This window comes from Pseudophryne corroboree, chromosome 8, assembly GCF_028390025.1.
Source record: "Pseudophryne corroboree isolate aPseCor3 chromosome 8, aPseCor3.hap2, whole genome shotgun sequence".
NCBI lineage: Eukaryota > Metazoa > Chordata > Amphibia > Anura > Myobatrachidae > Pseudophryne > Pseudophryne corroboree.
This window is the reverse complement of record NC_086451.1, coordinates 208746652-208774290: the sequence shown is the minus strand read 5'-3', so window position 1 is coordinate 208774290 and position 27639 is coordinate 208746652. Positions and strand designations below refer to the sequence as shown.

General features: G+C 48.9%; 1 protein-coding gene across 4 annotated transcripts in view; it reads left to right on the top strand.

Moving 5' to 3' along the window:
* The first annotated feature begins 1815 nt into the window (after window positions 1-1815).
* EDA2R (ectodysplasin A2 receptor) overlaps window positions 1816-27639 on the top strand; it is a 272056-nt gene continuing 246232 nt past the window's right edge. For 2 of the 4 annotated variants that reach the window (XM_063937068.1, XM_063937071.1), the window contains exon 1: window positions 1816-1989. In XM_063937068.1, coding sequence (XP_063793138.1) covers window positions 1885-1989 — 105 coding nt within the window. In that variant the 5' untranslated portion in view covers window positions 1816-1884. The remainder of the gene's footprint in view (window positions 1990-27639) is intronic. The other 2 variants (XM_063937069.1, XM_063937070.1) reach the window with 2 other exon arrangements.

Here is a 27639-nt window from a genome sequence, read left to right as displayed (position 1 = left end):
ATGACACGCTTTCTGACCATTTTTCAATAGCGCGACACACCCATGCGCAGGCAATAGTGGGCCTGAGCAGTGTACCATCGGTAACATAAATGGATTTCAATGTTGTTTCAATTTTGCGGTCTGCCGGCTCTTTAAGAGAAGCCGTGCCAGGAGCAGGGAGAATTACCTTCTTTGTCAACCTGGAAAGTGCACTGTCTAACACAGGGGGTGACTCCCATTTTTTCCTGTCTTCAACCGGGAAAGGATAAGCTATGTGAATCCTTTTGGGAATACAATTTTTTTTATCAGGATTCACCCACATCCTTTCAAACAGAGTAATTAGTTTGTACGAAGGAGGGAACGTGACTTTGGATTTCTTTTCCTTACATAAATAAGTTTTCTCCTGAGGTACAGGAGTGCTTTCTGTAACCTCCAACACGTCCCTTATAGCCATAATCATATATTGTATACTTTTTGCCAATTTATGATCTATCTCTCTGGATTCACTATCATCAACACAAGAATCAGAATCCGTGTCGGTATCAGTGTTTACAACATTTGCAGATGGTCTCTTATGTGACCCAGAGGGGCTGCCCGCATAAGGAATAACAGCATCCTGAAAAATCACATCTTCCACAGATTTTCTCCAGTATGCAGCCTTAGATTCAGACATGCCTCACACTTGTACAGCACTCACAGACACACTGGGACTTATTTGGGGACAGACCCACAGTAAAATCTGTCAGAGGGACACAGTATAGGAGCAGCCAGCTCACAACCCCAACGCCTGTATTTAATGTCTGTGAACACAGAATGCCCACTGACATGCAGCGCTCTTTACACAGTAAAACACATTTGTAAACCACCCAAATCGCTTTGTGCCCCCCTTATTTACACCCTGAATACTTGTAGTCAGAAGTGGAGGAGGACCAGCTATATCTCTGCAGCCTGAGGAGAAAATGGTGCTAAGCAGTGTGCAGGCTGCCTGAGGAAGAAGCTCCGCCCTTTTTACCTCAGAGACTGTTTGTAATATTTATACTGGCGGGGGTAGGGCTGTGCCTGGGCATCTTATGCCCCCTATTAGCCAGTTTATAGAGGTATTTTGCTGCCTAGGGCGCACCCCCCCGCACCCTGCAGTGCCTGTGTGTGTGGGCAGCAATGACGCGCTGCGCTCCTGCCAGCCACGTCGTACCTCAGCCGTCACTTATGTCTTCTGACTTCTGGGTCTGTGAGGGGGGTGACGGCGTGCTGTGGGAGTGAGCATCTAGACACAGCTAGCGTTCAGTTCCCTTCAGGAGCTAATGGTGTCCTGACCTGTCAGCCAGAAGCAGAGCCATGAAACTCTGAGGAAGTTGGTCTGCTTCTGCCCGCTCAGTCCCACGAAGCAGGGAGTCTGATGCCATCAGATCTCCCTGAAAATAAAAAACCTTATATAAGTCTTTTCAGAGAAACTCAGTAGAGCTCCCCAGAGTGCATCCAGTCGACCTGGGCACATTTCTAAAACTGAGGTCTGGAGGAGGGGCATAGAGGTAGGAGCCAGTTCACACCCAATGAAAAGTCTTTAGAGTGCCCATGTCTCCTGCGGATCCCGTCTATACCCCATGGTATTGATGTAGTCCCCAGCATCCTCTAGGACGTATGAGAAATGACAGTTAGGAACTGATTGGTTGGTGCGTTATCACCTTCCACTTTATCACTTCACCAGGCTTAATAAATCTGCCCCACAATGAGAAGCTGTGGCACCCGCTGCAGCATCTGCTACACACACTCACACCCAGTCATATAATAGCGAACTGGTTGTCCATGTGTTGCTGTTTATCGATTGTATACGCCTTCATTTACATAAGCCCGCCCTTTCTGGTACTCGCTCCAACTGCTGGAGGGGGGCGGGGCCTGTGTCAGTCCATGTGTGTAATGTGTGATGTGCGACGATTTCAGGCGATTTCATCAACTTGTTCACCAGCAAAGCCGGTCGCTGGGCACCCGCGGAGATCTGCCGGGGACACTCAGGTTAGTGCTCACATGTACTCTGCCCGGGGAGTCACAGGGGAACGTTGAACAGAAATATCCACACATCATGGGAATGCTGAACATGCCCGGACTCATACACTCTGTGTGCCAGTCACTGCCAGTATGTCCTGAGTGCCCGTGTTTGTCCAGGGTCATGTGTGCGTGTCCCAGGTCATGTGCGCATCAGTGCATCATGCCCCAGGTAATGTGAGTGTGTCCCATGTAGTGCGTGTATGCCCCTTGTCCCTGAGAATAGCAGGAGCAGTGGAGAGAGTGTTGGTACACATACGTGTGAATGAGGAGAGTGTGTGTGTGTGTGTTTGTGTGTGTGTGTGTGTGTTTGTGCGCGCTTACCAGTGTGTGTGTGAGAGGTGCCAGTGTGTGATGTTGTTGGTGTGTGTGACTGCCAATGTCCAGTGTTAGGCGATCACTAAATAAGCAGATGAGTTGCCATTGCTCAGGACAGGTGCAGAGTGGTGTTGGGATCTGCACCTTACTAACATATAAATGTCGGACAAGTCCCTTGTCATGCATTACATGTATGTGTCATACATCCCATGTACTGTGTAATTCCCATAGCGCAGTGGCCCTGTCAGGGTGTGCTAGCAGTGGGGCGAGTGAGCTGCTGTGTGCGGTATGTTTAGGATGAGGAGGCGGCGGGGATGAGCTGCTGCTCCTGTGACATGTGTTCCAGGACAAGTCGGGGCTTGTAGTCAGCGGCCGCTGAGAGGCTCCTGGATCCCATTCCCTCCCTCACTGCTATGTGTCCCTAATATTAGTATTGTACCTCTGCTGTTGGGACAGGAGCCTGACAGGACGTATGTGGTGGGCGGACGGGCAAACTCGCCAGATATGTCCTGCTGACTGGGGGACATGTGTGGTGTGGGTGGGGGACTGACTGCTATTAGAAGGGGCAGGGGGACTGCTACTGTATAGGGGAGGGCTGCAGACACTTTGTTTGCTCCTCTTTGCCAAAACACTTTACTATTTCCTAAAAATTTTTCTGTGTGTGTTGTATTTTCATTGGCACTTTATTATATGCATATAATGCAGGGCTGGCCAAACCAGTCCTCAAGATCTACCAACAGTTCACATTTTCCAAACCACCTAGCTAGTGCACAGGTGTAGTCATTACTAACTAAGATGTGCTGCATTCATTCCTAACTGACAATTCTATAGCTCTCCAGGAGGCCTGGAAAACATGAATTGTTGGTAGATCTCGAGGACCGGTTTGGCCAGCCCTGATATAATGGGTTCACTATGGCTGGCCGGCGGTCGGGCTCCCGGCGACCAGCATACCGGCGCCGGGAGCCCGACCGCCGGCTGACCGACAGTGTGGCGAGCGCAAATGAGCCCCTTGCGGGCTCGCTGCGCTCGCCACGCTACGGGCACGGTGGCGCGCTACGCGCGCCACACTATTTTATTCTCCCTCTATGGGGGTCGTGGACCCCCACGAGGGAAAATAAGTGTCGGTATGCCGGCGGTCGGGCTCCCGGCGCCGGTATACTGAGCGCCGGGAGCCCGACCGCCGGCATACAGAAGACCACCCCATATAATAACAGTATCCACCAATAATAGCAACAATACTAGGTCTTTACTTACTGGTTTACTTATGTACTGTATACTTTTCCTGAATATTGTGACACATTTGATATTTGCTGTCAGTGTTGCTAGAGAACATGTATGAATGGACTTGATGCTGACTTGTCAGGTCTTGATGCAAATTTGTTCATACATTTTGATTTTACCACTAAGGCAGGGGTGGCCAACCAGTCAGAAACAAAGAGCCAAAAAATCTTGTTAGGCACGTCAAAGAGCCGACATCAAGCCACAGGCGCACATGCAAAAATGAGGTGTGGCGCCTCTGGTGTAAAATACATTTAAAAATCCAGATCCACATAAAATACATTTTTAAAGCCAGAACCACTCAAAATACATTTAAAAAGCCACTTCCACATACCCTACTGTGTCACTTCAGCTAGCTACCTCATGTGTCACTCCGGCTAGCACACTCCTACAGTATGTCATTACAGCCAGCTCCCCCATGTGTCACTACAGCCCCCCCGAAAATACACCTTGTGCCATTGCAGCAGCCCCTTATGTGTCCTCTGTTTGCCAGTGGGTGTCTCACCTCTAGTATCTGGCTCTCTCAGTTCTCAGTCTCCGTAGTGCTGCTGCTGCCTGTCTGGCTGGAGTGCAGCAGTTTCTGGATCTGTTGTGGTCACGTGACTTTGAGTGTCGGGAGCCACATTTGAATAAAGAAAGAGCCGCATGAGGCTCAAGAGCCACAGGTTGGCCACCGCTGCACTAAGGGGTCGATTCAATTCGGCAACTTATGAATAGCGCCGGGAATTAGCTCCCGACGCTATTCAATTCAGCTAAAATTAAGTTGGTGAAAGGCCGTTCTCGCCGACTTAACAGGTAGTTTTGTCGGGAGAACGGGCATTCTCCGACTTAACTACCCGCGGCGATGCTGATTCCCGACAGAATCAGCCTCGCATCGGCCGCGCGGCAGCACTTTTGTCGGTTTTCTTCTCTCACCCCCCGGGGATGAGAGAAGAATTCCCGACAATTGCGGGTAACTAGCAGCTGAATTGAATAGCGTCGGGAGCTAATTCCCGGCGCTATTCATAAGTTGCCGAATTGAATCGACCCCTAAGAGTAATAAAATGACCGGTCAATTTAGAATAAATATATAATTTTATGTAAATTACTAGTGATGTGAAATTGCATTTTATTTTCTCTAACGTCCTTAAGGATGCTGGGACTCCGTAAGGACCATGGGGAATAGACGGGCTCCGCAGGAGATAGGGCACTTTAAGAAAGCTTTGGACTCTGGGTGTGCACTGGCTCCTCCCTCTATGCCCCTCCTCCAGACCTCAGTTTTACACTGTGCCCAGAGCAGGATGGGTGCACTGCAGGGATCTCTCCTGAGTTCTCTGCCAAGAAGCATTTTTGTTTGGATTTTCTTTTTCTCTACTTTTTCTACTTTTTTACAGGGAGCACTGCTGGCAACAGGCTCCCTGCATCGAGGGACTGAGGAGAGAGGGGCTACCTTCTTGTCTAAGATATGCTCTGCTTCCTCGGCTACTGGACACCATTAGCTCCAGAGGGGGTGAACGCAGGTTCTTACTGGGCGTCCACCCCCGGAGCCGCGCCACCGTTCTCCTCACAGAGCTAGAAGAACAGAAGTCAGAAGTCGTCAGGCGTCAGAAGCCTTCAGCTTCACTGAGGTAACGCACAGCATTGCAGCTGTGCGTCATTGCTCCCATACACCTCACATACTCCGATCACTGTAAGGGTGCAGGGCGCAGGGGGGGGGGGGGGGGGGCGCCCTAGGCAGAAATATAACACCTCTAGTATGGCAAAAGACAATATACATGTACAGGTGGGCACTGTACATGTATATAAAAGAGCCCCCGCCATATTTTAGTAAGTTTGAGCGGGACAGAAGCCCGCCGCCAAGGGGGCGGGGCTTCTCCCTCAGCACTCACCAGTGCCATTTTCTCTCCACAGCACCGCTGAGAGGAAGCTCCCCGAACTCTCCCCTGCTTGCACACGGTGAAGGGGTGTTTAAAATAGAGGGGGGGGGGGGGGGCACATAATTGGGGAAAAACATTTTGTGTTGGTCTCCAGGGTCATTGCGCTGGGGTGTGTGCTGGCATACTCTCTCTCTGTCTCTCCAAAGGGCCTTGACGGGGATACTGTGTTCAGAGAAGGGGTTCCCTGTGTGTGTGAAGTGTGTCGGTACGCGTGTGTCGACATGTTTGACGAGGAAGGCTCGCTTAATGTGGAGGGGGAGTGCTTGAATGTCATGTCGCCGTCGGCAACGCCGACACCGGAATGGGTGGATATGCTGAATGTCTTGAATGCAAATGTCAATCTATTGCATAAAAGGTTAGACAAGGCTGAAGCTAGGGATCAGTCAGGTAGCCAGTCCATGCCTGTCCCTGTGGGGCCAGGCCCTTCGGGGTCTCAGAAGCGCACCATATCCCAGATCGATGACACAGATACCGACACGGATACTGACTCTAGTTTCGACTATGAAGATGCAAAATTACAGCCGAGGGTGGCAAAAGGTATTCGGTACATGATTATTGCCATTAAAGAGGTTTTGCATATTACTGAGGAACCCCCTGTCCCTGACACGAGGGTACACATGTATAAAGGGAAAAAGCCTGAAGTCACCTCTCCGTCCTCATTTGAACTGAGTGAATTGTGCGAAAAGGCTTGGGAATCTCCGGATAGGAGACCACAAGTTCCCAAAAGGATTCTTCTGGCGTATCCTTTTCCGCAAACTGATAGGATACGATGGGAATCTACGCCTAAAGTAGACAAGGCGCTGACACGCTTGTCCAAAAAGGTGGCACTGCCTTCTCAGGATACGGCTTCCCTCAAGGAACCTGCTGATCGCAGGCAGGAAATGACCTTGAAGAACATTTACACTCATTCAGGTACTATTGCTAGACCGGCTATGGCGTCGACCTGGGTTTGTAGTGCAGTTGTGGCATGGGCAGATTCCTTATCTACGGAGATTGACACCTTAGATAGGGATGCCATTAAAATGACCATAGAGCATATCAGAGATGCTGCCTTGTTTATGAGAGATGCTCAGAGAAACATTTGTTTATTAAGCTCCAGAATAAATATCAAATGCAGTCCTTTCGTTCCAATAAAAACAAAAAGGTACGGGGATCGTCCTTTGTTGCCAGAGGCAAAGTCCACCGCATGACGCTGGGGCTTCCCGGGGGGAGGCAGATCTAGTGGGGGCTCGTCTTCGGTTTTTCAGCCACGTCTGGGTTCACTCGCAGGTGGATCCCTGGGCATTAGAGATTGTTTCTCAGGGATACAGGCTGGAATTCGAAGACTTGCCTCCTCGCCGGTTTTCAAATTGGCTCTGCCGGCTTCCTCGTCAGAGAGGGAGCTAGTGTTGGCAGCAATCCAAAAATTGTATATTCAACAGGTGATTGTCACAGTTCCTCATCTCCAGCAGGGAGAGGGATATTACTCAACCCTGTTTGTGGTCCCGAAACCGGACGGTTCGATCTGACCCATTTTAAATCTAAAATCCCTGAACCTGTACTTGAAGAGGTTCAAGTTCAAAATGGAATCATTCAGGGCGGTCATCGCCAGCCTGGAAGGGGGGGATTGGATGGTGTCCCTGGACATAAAGGATGCATACCTTCATGTTCCGATTTTCCCCCCTCACCAGGCGTTCCTGAGATTTGCAGTACAGGACTGTCACTACCAATTTCAGACGTTGCCGTTTGGGCTTTCCACGGCCCCGAGAATTTTCACCAAGGTAATGGCGGAAATGATGGTGCTCCTGCGCAAGCAGGGTGTCACAATTATCCCATACATGGACGATCTCCTCATAAAGGCGAGATCTCGGGAGAAGTTGCTGGACAGCGTGTCTCTGTCCATGAAGACGTTGCAGTTACACGGCTGGATTCTCAATATACCGAAGTCCCAGCTAGTTCCTACAATGCGTCCCTGTGGCGCCAGGCCCTTCGGGGTCTCAGAAGCGCACCATATCCCAGATCGATTACCTTTTTGGGCCTGATTCTAGGCACAGACCAGAAAAAGGTTTTTCTTCCGATGGAAAAAGTTCAGGAGCTCATAGCCCTGGTCAGGAACCTATTAAAGCCAAAAGGGTTTCAGTGCATCATTGCACGCGGGTTCTGGGGAAGATGGTGGCTTCATACGAGGCCATCCCCTTCGGCAGGTTCCATGCGAGGACTTTTCAATGGGACCTCTTGGACAAGTGGTCCGGGTCCCATTTACAAATGCATCAAAGGATCACCCTGTCTCCCAGGACCAGGGTATCTCTCCTGTGGTGGCTGCACAGTGCTCACCTACTAGAGGGTCACAGGTTCGGCATTCAGGACTGGGTCCTGGTGACCACGGACGCAAGCCTCCGAGGCTGGGGAGCAGTCACACTGGGAAGAAGTTTCCAAGGTCTCTGGTCAAATCTAGAGACTTGTCTCCACATCAACGTCCTGGAGTTGAGGGCCATATACAACGCCCTACGTCAAGCGGAGGAATTGCTTCGGGAAAAACCGGTTCTGATTCAGTCAGACAATGTCACGGCAGTGGCTCATATAAATCGCCAAGGCGGAACAAGGAGCAGAGTGGCCATGGCAGAAGCGACCAGGATCCTACGCTGGGCGGAAGGCCATGTAAGCGCGCTGTCAGCAGTGTTCATCCCGGGGGTGGACAACTGGGAGGCGGACTTCCTCAGCACGCACGTCCTGCACCCGGGATAGTGGGGACTTCATCAAGAAGTCTTCGCACAGATCACGGATCGGTGGGGACTGCCTCAAATAGACATGATGGCATCCCGCCTCAACAAAAGCTAAGGCGGTATTGCGCCAGGTCAATGGACCCTCAGGCGGTAGAGGTAGACGCTCTGGTGACACCTTGGGTGTTCAGATCGGTCTATGTGTTTCCTCCTCTTCCTCTCATACCCAAAGTGTTGAGAATAATAAGAATAAGCAGAGTCAGAACAATCCTCATTGTTTCAGATTGGCCACGGAGGACTTGGTATCCGGAGCTGCAAGAGTTGCTCACAGAAGATCCGTGGCCTCTTCCTCTAAGGCAGGACCTGCTGCGGCAGGGGCCCTGTCTGTTCCAAGACTTACCGGGGCTGCGTTTGACGGAATGGCGATTGAACGCCGGATCCTAGCGGAAAAAGGGATTCCGGAGGAGGTCATTCCTACCCTGATCAAGGCTAGGAAAGACGTGACGTTAAAACATTATCACCGTATATGGCGAAAATATGTTTCTTGGTGTGAGGCCAGAGCTGCTCCTACGGAGGAGTTCCATTTGGGCCGTCTGCTTCACTTCCTTCAAACAGGAGTGACTTTGGGCCTAAAATTATGGTCCATAAAGGTCCAAATTTCGGCTTTATCCATTTTCTTTCAAAGAGAATTAGCCTCTCTTCCTGAAGTACAGACTTTTGTGAAGGGGGTGCTGCATATTCAGCCTCCCTTTGTGCCTCCGGTGGCGCCTTGGGATCTTAACTTGGTGTTACGTTTCCTCAAGTCACCTTGGTTTGAACCACTCAAAACTGTGGAGTTGAAATACCTCACGTGGAAAGTGGTCATGTTGTTGGCATTAGCTTCGGCTAGACGTGTTTCAGAATTGGCGGCTTTATCACATAAAAGCCCATACTTGGTTTTTCACGTGGATAGGGCAGAGTTGAGGACTCGTCCTCAATTTCTGCCAAAAGTGGTCTCATCTTTTCATATGAACCAACCTATTGTCGTGCCTGTGGCTACACGGGACTTGGAGGATTCCGAGTCCCTGGATGTGGTCAGGGCTTTGAAGATTTATATGACCAGAACGGCTAGAATCAGGAAGACTGAAGCTCTGTTTGTTCTGTATGCGGCCAACAAGGTTGGCGCTCCTGCTTCAAAGCAGACTATTGCTCGCTGGATCTGTAACACGATTCAGCAGGCGCATTCTACGGCAGGATTGCCGTTACCGAAATCGGTTAAGGCCCATTCCACTAGGAAAGTGGGCTTTTCTTGGGCGACTGCCCGAGGGGTCTCGGCATTACAGTTGTGCCGAGCAGCTACTTGGTCGGGGTCTAACACCTTTGAAAAGTTCTATAAGTTTGATACCCTGGCTGAGCAGGACCTCCTGTTTGCTCATTCAGTGCTGCAGAGTCATCCGCACTCTCCCGCCCGTTTGGGAGCTTTGGTATAATCCCCATGGTCCTTATGGAGTCCCAGCATCCTCAAGGACGTTAGAGAAAATAAGATTTTACTTACCGGTAAATCTATTTCTCGTAGTCCGTAGAGGATGCTGGGCGCCCGTCCCAAGTGCAGACTTCTTCTGCAAGACTTGTATATAGTTATTGCTTACATAAGGGTTATGTTATAGTTTATCGGTTGAACCGAGGCTATGTTGTTGTTCATACTGTTAACTGGGTAGTTTATCACAAGTTATACGGTGTGATTGGTGTGGCTGGTATGGATCTCGCCCTTAGATTTACAAAAACCCTTCCTCGTACTGTCCATCTCCTCTGGGCACAGTTTCCCTAACTGAGGTCTGGAGGAGGGTCATAGAGGGAGGAGCCAGTGCACACCCAGGGGTATATTTACTAAGGTCCCGATTTTGACCGAGATGCCGTTTTTTCTTCAAAGTGTCATCTCGGTAATTTACTAAGCAAAAATCACGGCAGTGATGAGGGCATTCGTAATATTTTGGAAGTCCTAGGAAAAAATCACGAATCAATACACCATCGGTCAAATACGCCTACAATTTGGTAGAAATCGGGAATTTACTAAAAAGTGCAAAACACAAACACTGCCGACAATAGCCAAACACTGCCGTGATGAAATACAAATCGTGAAAAAGTGCTAAAAAAAAACAGACCTGCTTTTTTATCCCGTGTTTGTATAGGCATGCACGGATCCATGAGATCCGTGCATGTTTTTCAGTGGGAAGGGGTGGGAAATGTTATAATTTTTCCAAAAAAAAATGCGTGGGGTCCTCCCTCCTAAACCAAACCAGCCTCGGGCTCTTTGAGCCGGCCCTGGTTGCAAAAATATGGGAAAAAAATTGACAGGGGTTCCCCCATATTTAGGCAACCAGCACCGGGCTCTGCGCCTGGTCCTGGTTCCAAAAATATGGGGGACAAAAGGCGTAGGGGTCCCCCGTATTTTTGAAACAAGCACCGGGCTCCACTAGCTGGACAGATAATGCCACAGCCGGGGGTCACTTTTATACAGTGGCTTGCGGCCGTGGCATCAAATATCCAACTAGTCACCCCTGGCCGGGGTACCCTGGGGGAGTGGGGACCCCTTCAATCAAGGGGTCCCCCCCCAGCCACCCAAGGGCCAGGGGTGAAGCCCGAGGCTGTCCCCCCCATCCAATGGGCTGCGGATGGGAGGCTGATAGCCTTTGTTGAAAGTAATGAATATTGTTTTTAGTAGCAGTACTACAAGTCCCAGCAAGCCTCCCCCGCAAGCTGGTACTTGGAGAACCACAAGTACCAGCATGCGGCGGAAAACCGGGCCCGCTGGTACCTGTAGTACTACTACTAAAAAAATACCCCAATAAAGACATTACACACACACCTTGAAAGTATAACTTTAATGCATACATACACACCACCATATACACATACTTACCTTATGTTCACACGAGGGTCGGTCCTCTTCTCCAGTAGAATCCATGGTGTACCTGTTGAAAAAATTATACTCACAAAATCCAGTGTAGAGGGCTCCTCGGATAATCCATTTGTAATCCACGTACATGTAAAAATAAAAAAACGGGACACCCGACCACGAACTGAAAGGGGACCCATGTTTTCACATGGGACACCTTTCCCCGAATGCCAAAAACCCCCTCTGACTGATGTCTAAGTGGGTTTCTTCAGCCAATCAGGGAGCGCCACGTTGTGGCACCCTCCTGATCGGCTGTGTGCTCCTGTACTGTCTGACAGGCGGCACATGGCAGTGTTACAATGTAGCGCCTATGCGCTCCATTGTAACCAATGGTGGGAACTTTGTAGTCAGCGGTGAGGTCACTTTCGGTCAACCGCTGACCACAAAGTTCCCACCATTGGTTACAATGGAGCGCATAGGCGCTACATTGTAACACTGCCGTGTGCCGCCTGTCAGACAGTAAAGGAGCACACAGCCGATCAGGAGGGTGCCACAACGTGGCGCTCCCTGATTGGCTGAAGAAACCCACTTAGACATCAGTCAGAGGGGGTTTCTGGCATTCGGGGAAAGGGGTCCCATGTGAAAACATGGGTCCCCTTTCAGTTCGTGGTCTGGTGTCCCGTTTTTTTATTTTTACAAGTACGTGGATTACAAATGGATTATCCGAGGAGCCCTCTACACTGGATTTGGTGAGTAGGATTTTTTCAACAGGTACACCATGGATTCTACTGGAGAAGAGGACCGACCCTCGTGTGAACATAAGGTAAGTATGTGTATATGGTGGTGTGTATGTATGCATTAAAGTTATACTTTCAAGGTGTGTGTGTAATGTCTTTATTGGGGTATTTCTCTATCGTCCTAGTGGATGCTGGGGTTCCTGAAAGGACCATGGGGAATAGCGGCTCCGCAGGAGACAGGGCACAAAAAGTAAAGCTTTAGGATCAGGTGGTGTGCACTGGCTCCTCCCCCTATGACCCTCCTCCAAGCCAGTTAGATTTTTGTGCCCGGCCGAGAAGGGTGCAATCTAGGTGGCTCTCCTAAAGAGCTGCTTAGGAAAGTTTAGCTTAGGTTTTTTATTTTACAGTGAGTCCTGCTGGCAACAGGATCACTGCAACGAGGGACTTAGGGGAGAAGAAGTGAACTCACCTGCGTGCAGGATGGATTGGCTTCTTGGCTACTGGACATCAGCTCCAGAGGGACGATCACAGGTACAGCCTGGATGGTCACCGGAGCCTTGCCGCCGGCCCCCTTGCAGATGCTGAAGTAAGAAGAGGTCCAGAATCGGCGGCAGAAGACTCCTCAGTCTTCTAAAGGTAGCGCACAGCACTGCAGCTGTGCGCCATTTTCCTCTCAGCACACTTCACACGGCAGTCACTGAGGGTGCAGGGCGCTGGGAGGGGGGCGCCCTGGGAGGCAAATGAATACCTATTTTGGCTAAAAATACCTCACATATAGCCTCCGGAGGCTATATGGAGATATTTAACCCCTGCCAGAATCCGTTAAGAGCGGGAGACGAGGCCGCCGAAAAAGGGGCGGGGCCTATCTCCTCAGCACACAGCGCCATTTTCCCTCACAGAAAGGCTGGAGGGAAGGCTCCCAGGCTCTCCCCTGCACTGCACTACAGAAACAGGGTTAAAACAGAGAGGGGGGGCACTAATTTGGCGATATGCTTATATATATATTAAGATGCTATAAGGGAAAACACTTATATAAGGTTGTCCCTATATAATTATAGCGTTTTTGGTGTGTGCTGGCAAACTCTCCCTCTGTCTCTCCAAAGGGCTAGTGGGTCCTGTCCTCTATCAGAGCATTCCCTGTGTGTGTGCTGTGTGTCGGTACGTGTGTGTCGACAGGTAGGAGGACGATGTTGGTGAGGAGGCGGAGCAATTGCCTGTAATGGTGATGTCACTCTCTAGGGAGTCGACACCGGAATGGATGGCTTATTTAGGAAATTACGTGATAATGTCAACACGCTGCAAGGTCGGTTGACGACATGAGACGGCCGACAAACAATTAGTACGGTCCAGACGTCTCAAAAACACCGTCAAGGGTTTTAAAACGCCCGTTTACTTTAGTCGGTCGACACAGACACAGACAGGGACACTGAATCCAGTGTCGACGGTGAATAAACAAACGTATTCCTTATTAGGGCCACACGTTAAAGGCAATGAAGGAGGTGTTACGTATTTCTGATACTACAAGTACCACAAAAGAGGGTATTATGTGGGATGTGAAAAAACTACCATAGTTTTTCCTGAATCAGATAAATTAAATAAAGTGTGTGATGATACGTGGGTTCCCCCCGATAGAAAATTATGGGCGGTATACCCTTTCCCGCCAGAAGTTAGGGCGCGTTGGGAAACACCCTTTAAGGTGGATAAGGCGCTCACACGCTTATCAAAACAAGTGGCGGTACCGTCTATAGATAGGGCCGTCCTCAAGGACCAGCTGACAAGGCTGGAAAATATAATAAAAAGTATATACACACATACTGGTGTTATACTGCGGCCAGCGATCGCCTCAGCCTGGATGTGCAGAGCTAGGGTGGCTTGGTCGGATTCCCTGACTAAAAATATTGATACCCTTGACAGGGACAGTATTTTATTGACTATAGAGCATTTCTATATATGCGAGATGCACAGAGGGATATTTGCACTCTGGCATCATGAATAAACGCGATGTCCATAACTGCCAGAAGATGTTATGGACACGACAGTGGTCAGGTGATGCAGATTCCAAACGGCACAGTATGGCCGTATACAGGAAGAGGACTTGTTTGGGGTCGGTCCATCGGACCTGGTGGTCACGGCAACTGCTGGAAAATCCACCGTTTTTTACCCTAAGTCACATCTCTGCAGAAAAAGACACCGTCTTTTCAGCCTCAGTCCTCTCGTCCCTATAAAATCATATCTGCCCAGGGATAGAGGAAAGGGAAGAAGACTGCAGCAGGCAGCCCATTCCCAGGAACAGAAGCGTTCCACCGCGTCTGACAAGTTCTCAGCATGGCGCTGAGACCGTACAGGACCCCTGGATCCTACAAGTAGTATCCCGGGGGTACAGATGGGAATGTCGAGACGTTTCCCCTTCGCAGGCTCCTGAAGTCTGCTTTACCAAGTCTCCCTCCGACAAGGAGGTAGTATGGGAAAAAATTCACAAGCTGTATTCCCAGCAGGTGATAATTAAATTACCCCTCCTACTACAGAAAAGGGGTATTATTCCACACTATATTGTGGTACTGAAGCCAGAAGGCTAGGTGAGACTTATTCTAAAAATTTTTTTTTTGAACACTTACAAAGGTTCAAATTAAGATGAAGTCACTCAGAGCAGTGATAACGAACCAGGAATAAGGGGACTATATAGTGTCCCGGGACATCAGGGATGCTTACCTCTATGTCCCAAATTTGCCCTTCTCACTAAGGGTACCTCAGGTTCGTGGTGCAGAACTGTCACTATCAGTTTCAGACGCTGCCGTTTGGATTGTCCACGGCACCCTGGGGTCTTTACCAAGGTAATGGCCGAATTGATGATTCTTCTTCGAAGAAAAGGCGTCTTAATTATCCCTTACTTGGACGATCTCCTGATAGGGGCATAGTCCAGGGAACAGTTGGAGGTCGGAGTAGCACTATCTCGGATACTGCTACAATCAGCACGGGTGGATTCTAAATATTCCAAAATCGCAGCTGATCCCGACGACACGTCTGCTGTGCCTAGGGATGATTCTGGACACAGTCCAGAAAAAGGTGTTTCTCCCGGAAGAGAAAGCCAGGGAGTTATCCGAGCAAGTCAGGAACCTCCTAAAAACAGTGCATCATTGCACAAGGGTCCTGGTAAAAATGGTGGCTTCCTACGAAGCAATTCCATTCGGCAGATTTCACGTAAGAACTTTTCAGTGGGATCTGCTAGACAAATGGTCCGGATCGCATCTTCAGATGCATCAGCGGATAACCCAATATCCAAGGACAAGGGTGTCTCTCCTGTGGTGGTTATAGAGTGCTCATCTTCTAGAGGGCAGCAGATTCGGCATTCGGAATTGGATGCTGGTAACCACGGAGCCCAGCCTGAGAGGCTGGGGAGCAGTCACACAAGGAAAAAATTTCCAGGGAGTGTGATCAAGTATGGAGACTTTTCTCCACATAAATATACTGGAGCTAAGGGTAAATTTATAATGCTCTAAGCTTAGCAAGACCTCTGCTTCAAGGTCAGCCGGTATTGATCCAGTGGGAAAAACATCACGGCAGTCGCCCACGTAAACAGACAGGGCGACACAAGAAGCAGGAGGGCAATGGCAGAAACTGCAAGGACTTTTCGCTGGGCGGAAAATCATGTGATAACACTGTCAGCAGTTTTTCATCCCGGGAATGGAAACTGGGAAGCAGACTTCCTCAGCACGACCTCCACCCGGGAGAGTGGAAACTTCATTGAGAAGTTTTTTCCACATGATTGTAAACCGTTGGGAAATACCAAAGGTGGACATGATGGCGTCCCGTCTGAACAAAAAACGGGACAGGTATTGCGCCAGGTCAAGAGACCCTCAGGCAATAGATGTGGACGTTCTGGTAACACCGTGGGTGTACCAGTCGGTGTATGTGTTCCCTCCTCTGCTTCTCATACCTAAGGTGCTGAGAATTATAAGACGTAGAGGAGTAAGAACTATACTCATGGCTCCGGATTGGCCAAGAAGGACTTGGTACCCGGAACTTCAAGAGATGCTTACAGAGGTCTTATGGCCTCTGCCGCTAAGAGGGGACTTGCTTCAGCAAGTACCATGTCTGTTCCAAGACTTACCGCAGCTGCGTTTGTCGGCATGGCGATGGAAAGCCGGATCCTAAGGGAAAAAAGGCATTCCGGAAGAGGTCATTCCTACCCTGGTCAAAGCCAGAAAGGAGGTGACCGCACAACATTATCACCACGTGTGGCGAAAATATGTTGCGTGGTGTGAGGCCAGGAAGGCCCCACAAAGAAATTTCAACTCGGTCGTTTCCTGCATTTCCTGCAAACAGGAGTGTCTATGGGCCTCAAATTGGGGTCCATTAAGGTTCAAATTCGGCCCTGTAAATTTTCTTCCAGAAAGAATTGGCTTCAGTTCCTGAAGTCCAGAAGTTTGTCAAGGGAGTATTGCATATACAAACCCCTTTTTTGTGCCTCCAGTGGCACTGTGGGATCTCAACGTAGTTCTGGGATTCCTCAAATCACATTGGTTTAAAACCAGTCAAATATGTGGATTTGAAGCATCTCACATAAAAAGTGACCATGCTCTTGGCCCTGGCCTGGACCAGGCGAGTGTCAAATTGGTGGTTTTTTCTCAAAAAAGCCCATATCTGTTTGTCCATTCGGACAGGGCAGAGCTGCGGACTCGTCCCCAGTTCTCTCCCTAAGGTGGTGTCAGTGTTTCACCTGAACCAGCTTATTGTGGTGCCTTGCACCTACTAGGGACTTGGAGGACTCCAAGTTGCTAGGAGTTGTCAGGGCCCTGAAAATATGTTCCAGGACAGCTGGAGTCAGAAAATCTGACTCGCTGTTTATACTGTATGCACCCAACAAGTTGGGTGCGCCTGCTTCTAAGCAGGCGATTGCTCGTTGGATTTGTAACACAATTCAACTTGCACATTCTGAGGCAGGCCTGCCACAGTCTAAATCGGTTAAGGCCCATTCCACAAGGAAGGTGGGCTCATCTTGGGCGGCTGCCCGAGAGGTCTCGGCATTACAACTCTGCCGAGCAGCTACGTGGTCAGGGGAGAACACGTTTGTAAAATTCTACAAATTTGATATCCTGGCAAAAGAGGACCTGGAGTTCTCTCATTCGGTGCTGCAGAGTCATCCGCACTCTCCCGCCCGTTTGGGAGCTTTGGTATAATCCCCATGGTCCTTTCAGGAACCCCAGCATCCACTAGGACGATAGAGAAAATAAGAATTTACTTACCGATAATTCTATTTCTCGGAGTCCGTAGTGGATGCTGGGCGCCCATCCCAAGTGCGGATTATCTGCAATACTTGTACATAGTTATAAAAATCGGGTTATTATTGTTGTGAGCCATCTTTTCAGAGGCTCCGCTGTTATCATACTGTTAACTGGGTTTAGATCACAAGTTGTACGGTGTGATTGGTGTGGCTGGTATGAGTCTTACCCGGGATTCAAAATTCCTCCCTTATTGTGTACGCTCGTCCGGGCACAGTACCTAACTGGCTTGGAGGAGGGTCATAGGGGGAGGAGCCAGTGCACACCACCTGATCCTAAAGCTTTACTTTTTGTGCCCTGTCTCCTGCGGAGCCGCTATTCCCCATGGTCCTTTCAGGAACCCCAGCATCCACTACGGACTCCGAGAAATAGAATTATCGGTAAGTAAATTCTTATTTTTGGCTAAAAATACCTCACATATAGCCTCCGGAGGCTATATGGAGATATTTAACCCCTGCCAGAATCCGTTAAGAGCGGGAGACGAGGCCGCCGAAAAAGGGGCGGGGCCTATCTCCTCAGCACACAGCGCCATTTTCCCTCACAGAAAGGCTGGAGGGAAGGCTCCCAGGCTCTCCCCTGCACTGCACTACAGAAACAGGGTTAAAACAGAGAGGGGGGGCACTAATTTGGCGATATGCTTATATATATTAAGATGCTATAAGGGAAAACACTTATATAAGGTTGTCCCTATATAATTATAGCGTTTTTGGTGTGTGCTGGCAAACTCTCCCTCTGTCTCTCCAAAGGACTAGTGGGTCCTGTCCTCTATCAGAGCATTCCCTGTGTGTGTGCTGTGTGTCGGTACGTGTGTGTCGACATGTAGGAGGACGATGTTGGTGAGGAGGCGGAGCAATTGCCTGTAATGGTGATGTCACTCTCTAGGGAGTCGACACCGGAATGGATGGCTTATTTAGGAAATTACGTGATAATGTCAACACGCTGCAAGGTCGGTTGACGACATGAGACGGCCGACAAACAATTAGTACCGGTCCAGACGTCTCAAAAACACCGTCAGGGGTTTTAAAACGCCCGTTTACTTTAGTCGGTCGACACAGACACAGACAGGGACACTGAATCCAGTGTCGACGGTGAATAAACAAACGTATTCCTTATTAGGGCCACACGTTAAAGGCAATGAAGGAGGTGTTAAATATTTCTGATACTACAAGTACCACAAAAGAGGGTATTATGTGGGATGTGAAAAAACTACCATAGTTTTTCCTGAATCAGATAAATTAAATAAAGTGTGTGATGATGCGTGGGTTCCCCCCGATAGAAAATTATGGGCGGTATACCCTTTCCCGCCAGAAGTTAGGGCGCGTTGGGAAACACCCCTTAAGGTGGATAAGGCGCTCACACGCTTATCAAAACAAGTGGCGGTACCGTCTATAGATAGGGCCGTCCTCAAGGACCAGCTGACAGTAGGCTGGAAAAATATCATAAAATGTATATACACACATACTGGTGTTATACTGCGACCAGCGATCGCCTCAGCCTGGATGTGCAGAGCTGGGGTGGCTTGGTCGGATTCCCTGACTAAAAATATTGATACCCTTGACAGGGACAGTATTTTATTGACTATAGAGCATTTAAAGGATGCATTTCTATATATGCGAGATGCACAGAGGGATATTTGCACTCTGGCATCATGAGTAAATGCGATGTCCATAACTGCCAAAAGATGTTATGGACACGACAGTGGTCAGGTGATGCAGATTCCAAACGGCACAAAGGTGTATTGCCGTATAAAGGAAGAGGAGTTATTTGGGGTCGGTCCATCGGACCTGGTGGCCACGGCAACTGCTGGAAAATCCACCGTTTTTTACCCTAAGTCACATCTCTGCAGAAAAAGACACCGTCTTTTCAGCCTCAGTCCTCTCGTCCCTATAAGATCATATCTGCCCAGGGATAGAGGAAAGGGAAGAAGACTGCAGCAGGCAGCCCATTCCCAGGAACAGAAGCGTTCCACCGCTTCTGACAAGTTCTCAGCATGGCGCTGAGACCGTACAGGACCCCTGGATCCTACAAGTAGTATCCCAGGGGTACAGATTGGAAGGTCGAGACGTTTCCCCTTCGCAGGCTCCTGAAGTCTGCTTTACCAAGGTCTCCCTCCGACAAGGAGGCAGTATGGGAAAAAATTCACAAGCTGTATTCCCAGCAGGTGATAACTAAATTACCCCTCCCACTACAAGAAAAGGGGTATTATTCCACACTATATTGTGGTACTGAAGCCAGAAGGCTAGGTGAGACTTATTCTAAAAAATTTTTTTGAACACTTACAAAGGTTCAAATCAAGATGGAGTCACTCAGAGCAGTGATAACGAACCAGGAAGAAGAGGACTATATAGTGTCCCGGGACATCAGGGATGCTTACCTCTATGTCCCAAATTTGCCCTTCTCACTAAGGGTACCTCAGGTTCGTGGTGCAGAACTGTCACTATCAGTTTCAGACGCTGCCGTTTGGATTGTCCACGGCACCCCGGGTCTTTACCAAGGTAATGGCCGAAATGATGATTCTTCTTCGAAGAAAAGGCATCTTAAGTATCCCTTACTTGGATGATCTCCTGATAAGGGCATAGTCCAGGGAACAGTTGGAGGTCGGAGTAGCACTATCTCGGATACTGCTACAACAGCACGGGTGGATTCTAAATATTCCAAAATCGCAGCTGATCCGACGACACGTCTGCTGTACCTAGGGATGATTCTGGACACAGTCCAGAAGAAGGTGTTTCTCCCGGAAGAGAAAGCCAGGGAGTTATCCGAGCTAGTCAGGAACCTCCTAAAAACAGTACATCATTGCACAAGGGTCCTGGTAAAAATGGTGGCTTCCTACGAAGCAATTCCATTCGGCAGATTTCACGCAAGAACTTTTCAGTGGGATCTGCTGGACAAATGGCCCGGATCGCATCTTCAGATGCATCAGCGGATAACCCTATATCCAAGGACAAGGGTGTCTCTCCTGTGGTGGTTATAGAGTGCTCATCTTCTAGAGGGCCGCAGATTCGGCATTCAGGATTGGATGCTGGTGACCACGGAGCCCAGCCCGAGAGGCTGGGGAGCAGTCACACAAGGAAAAAATTTCCAGGGAGTGTGATCAAGTCTGGAGACTTTTCTCCACATAAATATACTGGAGCTAAGGGTAAATTTATAATGCTCTAAGCTTAGCAAGACCTCTGCTTCAAGGTCAGCCGGTATTGATCCAGTGGGAAAAACATCACGGCAGTCGCCCACGTAAACAGACAGGGCGACACAAGAAGCAGGAGGGCAATGGCAAAAACTGCAAGGACTTTTCGCTGGGCAGAAAATCATGTGATAGCACTGTCAGCAGTGTTTCATCCCGGGAATGGAAACTGGGAAGCAGACTTCCTCAGCAGGCACGACCTCCACCCGGGAGAGTGGAAACTTCATCGGGAAGTTTTTTCCACATGATTGTAAACCGTTGGGAAATACCAAAGGTGGACATGATGGCGTCCCGTCTGAACAAAAAACGGGACAGGTATTGCGCCAGGTCAAGAGACCCTCAGGCAATAGCTGTGGACGTTCTGGTAACACCGTGGGTGTACCAGTCGGTGTATGTGTTCCCTCCTCTGCTTCTCATACCTAAGGTGCTGAGAATTATAAGACGTAGAGGAGTAAGAACTATACTCATGGCTCCGGATTGGCCAAGAAGGACTTGGTACCCGGAACTTCAAGAGATGCTTACAGAGGTCTTATGGCCTCTGCCGCTAAGAAGGGACTTGCTTCAGCAAGTACCATGTCTGTTCCAAGACTTACCGCAGCTGCGTTTGTCGGCATGGCGGTGGAAGGCCGGATCCTAAGGGAAAAAGGCATTCCGGAAGAGGTCATTCCTACCCTGGTCAAAGCCAGAAAGGAGGTGACCGCACAACATTATCACCACATGTGGCGAAAATATGTTGCGTGGTGTGAGGCCAGGAAGGCCCCACAAAGAAATTTCAACTCGGTCGTTTCCTGCATTTCCTGCAAACAGGAGTGTCTATGGGCCTCAAATTGGGGTCCATTAAGGTTCAAATTTCGGCCCTGTCGATTTTCTTCCAGAAAGAATTGGCTTCAGTTCCTGAAGTCCAGAAGTTTGTCAAGGGAGTATTGCATATACAACCCCCTTTTGTGCCTCCAGTGGCACTGTGGGATCTCAACGTAGTTCTGGGATTCCTCAAATCACATTGGTTTAAAACCAGTCAAATCTGTGGATTTGAAGCATCTCACATGAAAAGTGACCATGCTCTTGGCCCTGGCCTGGACCAGGCGAGTGTCAAATTGGTGGTTTTTTCTCAAAAAAGCCCATATCTGTTTGTCCATTCGGACAGGGCAGAGCTGCGGACTCGTCCCCAGTTCTCTCCCTAAGGTGGTGTCAGTGTTTCACCTGAACCAGCTTATTGTGGTGCCTTGCACCTACTAGGGACTTGGAGGACTCCAAGTTGCTAGATGTTGTCAGGGCCCTGAAAATATGTTCCAGGACGGCTGGAGTCAGGAAAACTGACTTGCTGTTATCCTGTATGCACCCAACAAACTGGGTGCTCTTGCTTCTAAGCAGACTATTGCTAGTTGGATGTGTAATACAATTCAGCTTGCACATTCTGTGGCAGGCCTGCCACAGCCAAAATATGTAAATGCCCATTCCACAAGGAAGGTGGGCTCATCTTGGGCGGCTGCCCGAGGGGTCTCGGCTTTACAACTTTGCCGAGCAGCTACTTGGTCAGGGGCAAACACGTTTGCTAAATTCTACAAATTTGATACCCTGGCTAAGGAGGACCTGGAGTTCTCTCATTCGGTGCTGCAGAGTCATCCGCACTCTCCCGCCCGTTTGGGAGCTTTGGTATAATCCCCATGGTCCTTTCAGGAACCCCAGCATCCACTAGGACGATAGAGAAAATAAGAATTTACTTACCGATAATTCTATTTCTCGGAGTCCGTAGTGGATGCTGGGCGCCCATCCCAAGTGCGGATTATCTGCAATACTTGTACATAGTTACAAAAATCGGGTTATTATTGTTGTGAGCCATCTTTTCAGAGGCTCCGCTGTTATCATACTGTTAACTGGGTTTAGATCACAAGTTGTACGGTGTGATTGGTGTGGCTGGTATGAGTCTTACCCGGGATTCAAAATTCCTCCCTTATTGTGTACGCTCGTCCGGGCACAGTACCTAACTGGCTTGGAGGAGGGTCATAGGGGGAGGAGCCAGTGCACACCACCTGATCGGAAAGCTTTACTTTTGTGCCCTGTCTCCTGCGGAGCCGCTATTCCCCATGGTCCTTTCAGGAACCCCAGCATCCACTACGGACTCCGAGAAATAGAATTATCGGTAAGTAAATTCTTATTTTTTTTAGTAGTAGTACTACAGGTACCAGCGGGCTCGGTTTTCCGCCGCATGCTGGTACTTGTGGTTCTCCAAGTACCAGCTTGCGGGGGAGGCTTGCTGGGACTTGTAGTACTGCTACTAAAAACAATATTTATTACTTTCAACAAAGGCTATTAGCCCCCCATCCGCAGCCCATTGGATGGGGGGGACAGCCTCGGGCTTCACCCCTGGCCCTTGGGTGGCTGGGGACCCCTTGATTGAAAGGGTCCCCACTCCCCCAGGGTACCCCGGCCAGGGGTGACTAGTTGGATATTTGATGCCACGGCCGCAAGGCACTGTATAAGAGTGACCCCCGGCTGTGGCATTATCTGTCCAGCTAGTGGAGCCCGGTGCTGGTTTCAAAAATACGGGGGACCCCTACGCTTTTTGTCCCCCGTATTTTTGGAACCAGGACCAGGCGCAGAGCCCGGTGCTGGTTGCTTAAATATGGGGGAACCCCTGTCAATTTTTTTCCCATATTATTGCAACCAGGGCCGGCTCAAAGAGCCCGAGGCTGGTTTGGCTTAGGAGGGGGGACCCCACGCAATTTTTTCTTTTTCAGTTTAAACATTTTTTATTTTTTTTACAAGGTGCACAATGAAGCTCTGCACGGATCTCTCAGATCCGGCCGAGATTCATTGTATTAAAGTCGGCAGTGTTTTACAAGTCACTCACGTAAAACACTGCCTAAAAAAACGAATGACATCGACATCGGAAAAACCGAAAATGCAGAATACGGCAGCTTAGTAAATTAGTCGTAATCAATTCAAAAAGTTGCATATTTACACTTTCGATGTCATTCGTGATTGAACTTTGACCTCAAACGGGAAAATACGATTCTTAGTAAATTTACCCCCCAGAGTCCAAAGCTTTCTTAAAGTGCCCTATCTCCTGCGGAGCCCGTCTATTCCCCATGGTCCTTACGGAGTCCCAGCATCCTCTACGGACTACGAGAAATAGATTTACCGGTAAGTAAAATCTTATTTTATTTTAGCACCTATTATGTATTATGACATTCTTTATTTCCTCAACTTTTTTTCTTTTTTATTTGTCCTCTCCATTGTTTTTCTAATTTACTAAGCCTGTTAGCATGTTTTTAACATGAAATTTATATTTAGGGACCTGTTACTTTCAGTAACATCTCAGTGTAAAATACAATGTCTTATTGTCGCATATCTCGGCAAAATGAAATTATTTATATTTGCAGTTTATTAAAAACCTCTTCCCGGAATGAAGGCTCCAATAAGAGCATGTCCGCATGAAGAGTAACCTATCACTAACTAATGCAGCAATCCTCAGAAAACAGCTTTTCTTTGGAGGATTTGCGGTAATGTTTGCTTTAATAAATAGGCCCAGCACTGATCGTAGAAGTGAGGAAATTGCTATTCAGCTATTTCTGTGCATGTGCGATGACTTATGGACGTTACACACTGGTAGATCTCACTGCACGATGTGAACGTTCTCGTTCATTAATGAATGAGAACTCGTTCATATCGTGCAGTGTGTAGGCACCTACGATTAACGATGCGCGGCCCGCGCTCGTTAATTGTTGGTGCCCCGTCGCTTATGCATGCAGGCCAATATGGACAATTTCGTCCATATTGGCATGCAGTGCTATGGAGTGCTAAGTTCTACAAGTTCTACAAGTTTGATACCCTGGCTGATGAGGACCTCATTTTTGCTCAGTCAGTGCTGCAGAGTCGTCCGCACTCTCCCACCCGGTCTGGAGCTTTGGTATAGACCCCATGGTCCTTTTGGAGTCCCCAGCATCCTCTAGGATGTAAGAGAAAATAGGATTTTAATACCTACCGGTAAATCCTTTTCTCCTAGTCCGTAGAGGATGCTGGGCGCCCATCCCAGTGCGGACTGTTACTTGCAGTTGTATAGTTAGTTGTTGTTTTCGGTTACACGAAGGTTGCGTATCGGTTATGTTCAGCTTGTTGCTGTTTTTTGTTCATACTGTTCTCTGGTTTCCTGGTAATCCAGTTGTACGGTGTGTTGTGGTGTGAGCTGGTATGTATCTCACCCTTAGTGTAACAAAAATCCTTTTCCTCAAAATGTCCGTATCCCTGGGCACAGTTCCTATAACTGAGGTCTGGAGGAGGGGCATAGAGGGAGGAGCCAGTTCACACCCATTCAAAGTCTTATAGTGTGCCCATGTCTCCTGCGGATCCCGTCTATACCACATGGTCCTTTTGGAGTCCCCAGCATCCTCTACGGACTAGGAGAAAAGGATTTACCGGTACGTATTAAAATCCTATTTTCTTCCGTATCTAATGGTGAACTTGAAACCGCTCTACCTTTGTTAATGGTCAGTATTTCTTTATATTTAATTTTACCAGATTACATTCAGTAGAAATATTAGCACTTTTCAAATAAATAATAGTATCAAATATAATAATAAACAGACTGTATATATAGGTAGTGGACACTATAATACTGTATAATAATGAACAGACTGTATATATAGGGTATCTGGTCTCTAGGTCGACCAGACTTAGGTCGACAGTCATTAGGTCGACCACTAGTGGTCGACATGCATTAGTTTGACATGGACTATAGGTCGACATGGTCACCGTGTCCACATGTACTAGGTCGGCATGGAAAACTGTTAACATGAGTTTTTAAAAAAAAATAATCATATTTTCTCTAACGTCCTAGTGGATGCTGGGACTCCGTCAGGACCATGGGGAATAGCGGGCTCCGCAGGAGACAGGGCACATCTAAAAAAGCTTTTAGGTCACATGGTGCGTACTGGCTCCTCCCCCTATGACCCTCCTCCAAGCCTCAGTTAGGTTTTTGTGCCCGTCCGAGAGGGTGCAATCTAGGTGGCTCTCCTAAAGAGCTGTTTAGAAAAGTTTTTTTTTTAGGTTTCAATCTCAGTGATTCCTGCTGGCAACAGGATCACTGCATCGAGGGACTTAGGGGAGAGATTTCCAACTCACCTGCGTGCAGGATGGATTGGAGTCTTAGGCTACTGGACACTTAGCTCCAGAGGGAGTCGGAACACAGGTCAGCCTGGGGTTCGTCCCGGAGCCGCGCCGCCGATCCCCCTTACAGACGCTGAAGAGACGGCAGAACGGAGGTCCGGAAAGCAGGCGGCAGAAGACTCCTCAGTCTTCTTGAAGGTAGCGCACAGCACGGCAGCTGTGCGCCATTGTTGTCACACGGCTCACTGACTCAGTCACGGAGGGTGCAGGGCGCTGCTGGGGGCGCCCTGGGCAGCAATATAATTGCCTTTAGTGGCAAAATAAATACATCACATATAGCCATTAAGGCTATATGTATGTATTTTAACCCAGGCCAGTTTCTTAAAAACCGGGGAAAAGCCCGCCGAAAAAGGGGCGGAGCTTATTCTCCTCAGCACTCAGCGCCATTTTCCTGCTCAGCTCCGCTGGTGAGGAAGGCTCCCAGGTCTCTCCCCTGCACTGCACTACAGAAACAGGGTAACAAAGAGAAGGGGGGCATAAATTGGCGATATTTATATATTAAGAGCGCATATATAGTAAACAACACCTTCTAGGGTTGTTTATATACATTTATAGCGCTTTTGGTGTGTGCTGGCAAACTCTCCCTCTGTCTCCCCAAAGGGCTAGGGGGTCCTGTCTTCGATTAGAGCATTCCCTGTGTGGCTGCTGTGTGTCGGTACGTGTGTGTCGACATGTATGAGGACGATGTTGGTGTGGAGGCAGAGCAATTGCCGATGATGGTAATGTCACCCCCTAGGGAGTCGACACCGGAATGGATGGCTTTAGTTATGGAATTACGTGATAATGTCAGCACATTACAAAAGTCAGTTGACGAAATAAGACGCCCGGCAAACCAGTTAGTACCGGTTCAGGCGTCTCAGACACCGTCAGGGGCTGTAAAACGTCCTTTACCTCAGTCAGTCGACACGGGTACCGACACAGATGAATCTAGTGTCGACGGTGAAGAAACAAACGTATTTTCCAATAGGGCCACACGTTATATGATCACGGCAATGAAGGAGGCTTTGCAGATCTCTGATACTGCTGGTACCTCAAAAAGGGGTATTATGTGGGGGGTGAAAAAACTACCTGTATTTTTTCCAGAATCAGAGGAATTGAATGACGTGTGTGATGAAGCGTGGGTTAACCCCGATAGAAAACTGCTAATTTCCAAGAAGTTATTGGCATTATACCCTTTCCCACCAGAGGTTAGGGCGCGTTGGGAAACACCCCCTAGGGTGGATAAGGCGCTCACACATTTATCAAAGCAAGTGGCGTTGCCGTCTCCTGATACGGCCGCCCTCAAGGATCCAGCAGATAGGAGGCTGGAAACTACACTGAAGAGTATATACACACATACTGGTGTTATACTGCGACCGGCAATAGCCTCAGCCTGGATGTGCAGTGCTGGGGTAGTGTGGTTGGATTCTCTGACTGAAAATATTGATACCCTGGATAGGGACAGTATTTTATTGACTCTAGAGCAATTAAAGGATGCTTTCCTTTATATGCGAGATGCTCAGAGGGATGTTTGTGCTCTAGCATCAAGAGTAAGCGCGATGTCCATATCTGCCAGAAGAAGTTTATGGACGCGACAGTGGTCAGGTGATGCGGATTCCAAGAGGCATATGGAAGTATTGCCATATAAAGGAGAGGAATTGTTTGGGGTCGGTCTTTCGGACCTGGTGGCCACGGCAACTGCCGGCAAATCCACTTTTTTACCTCAGACCCCCTCCCAACAGAAAAAGACACCGTCTTTTCAGCCGCAGTCCTTTCGCTCTTATAAAAAGCGACCAAAAGGACAGTCTTATCTGCCGCGAGGCAGAGGAAAGGGTAAGAAAGGGCAGCAAGCAGCCCTTGCCCAGGAACAGAAGCCCGCCCCGGCTTCTACAAAGCCATCAGCATGACGCTGGGGCTTTACAAGCGGACTCAGGAACGGTGGGGGGTCGACTCAAGATTTTCAGCAATCAATGGGTTCACTCACAAGTGGACCCGTGGGTCCTGCAGATAGTATCTCAGGGTTACATGCTGGAGTTCGAAAGGTCTCCCCCTCGCCGGTTCCTAAAGTCTGCTTTACCAACGTCTCCCTCAGAAAGGACGTCGGTTTTGGAAGCCATTCACAAGCTGTATTCTCAGCAGGTGATAGTCAAGGTACCCCTCCTACAACAGGGAAAGGGGTATTATTCCACACT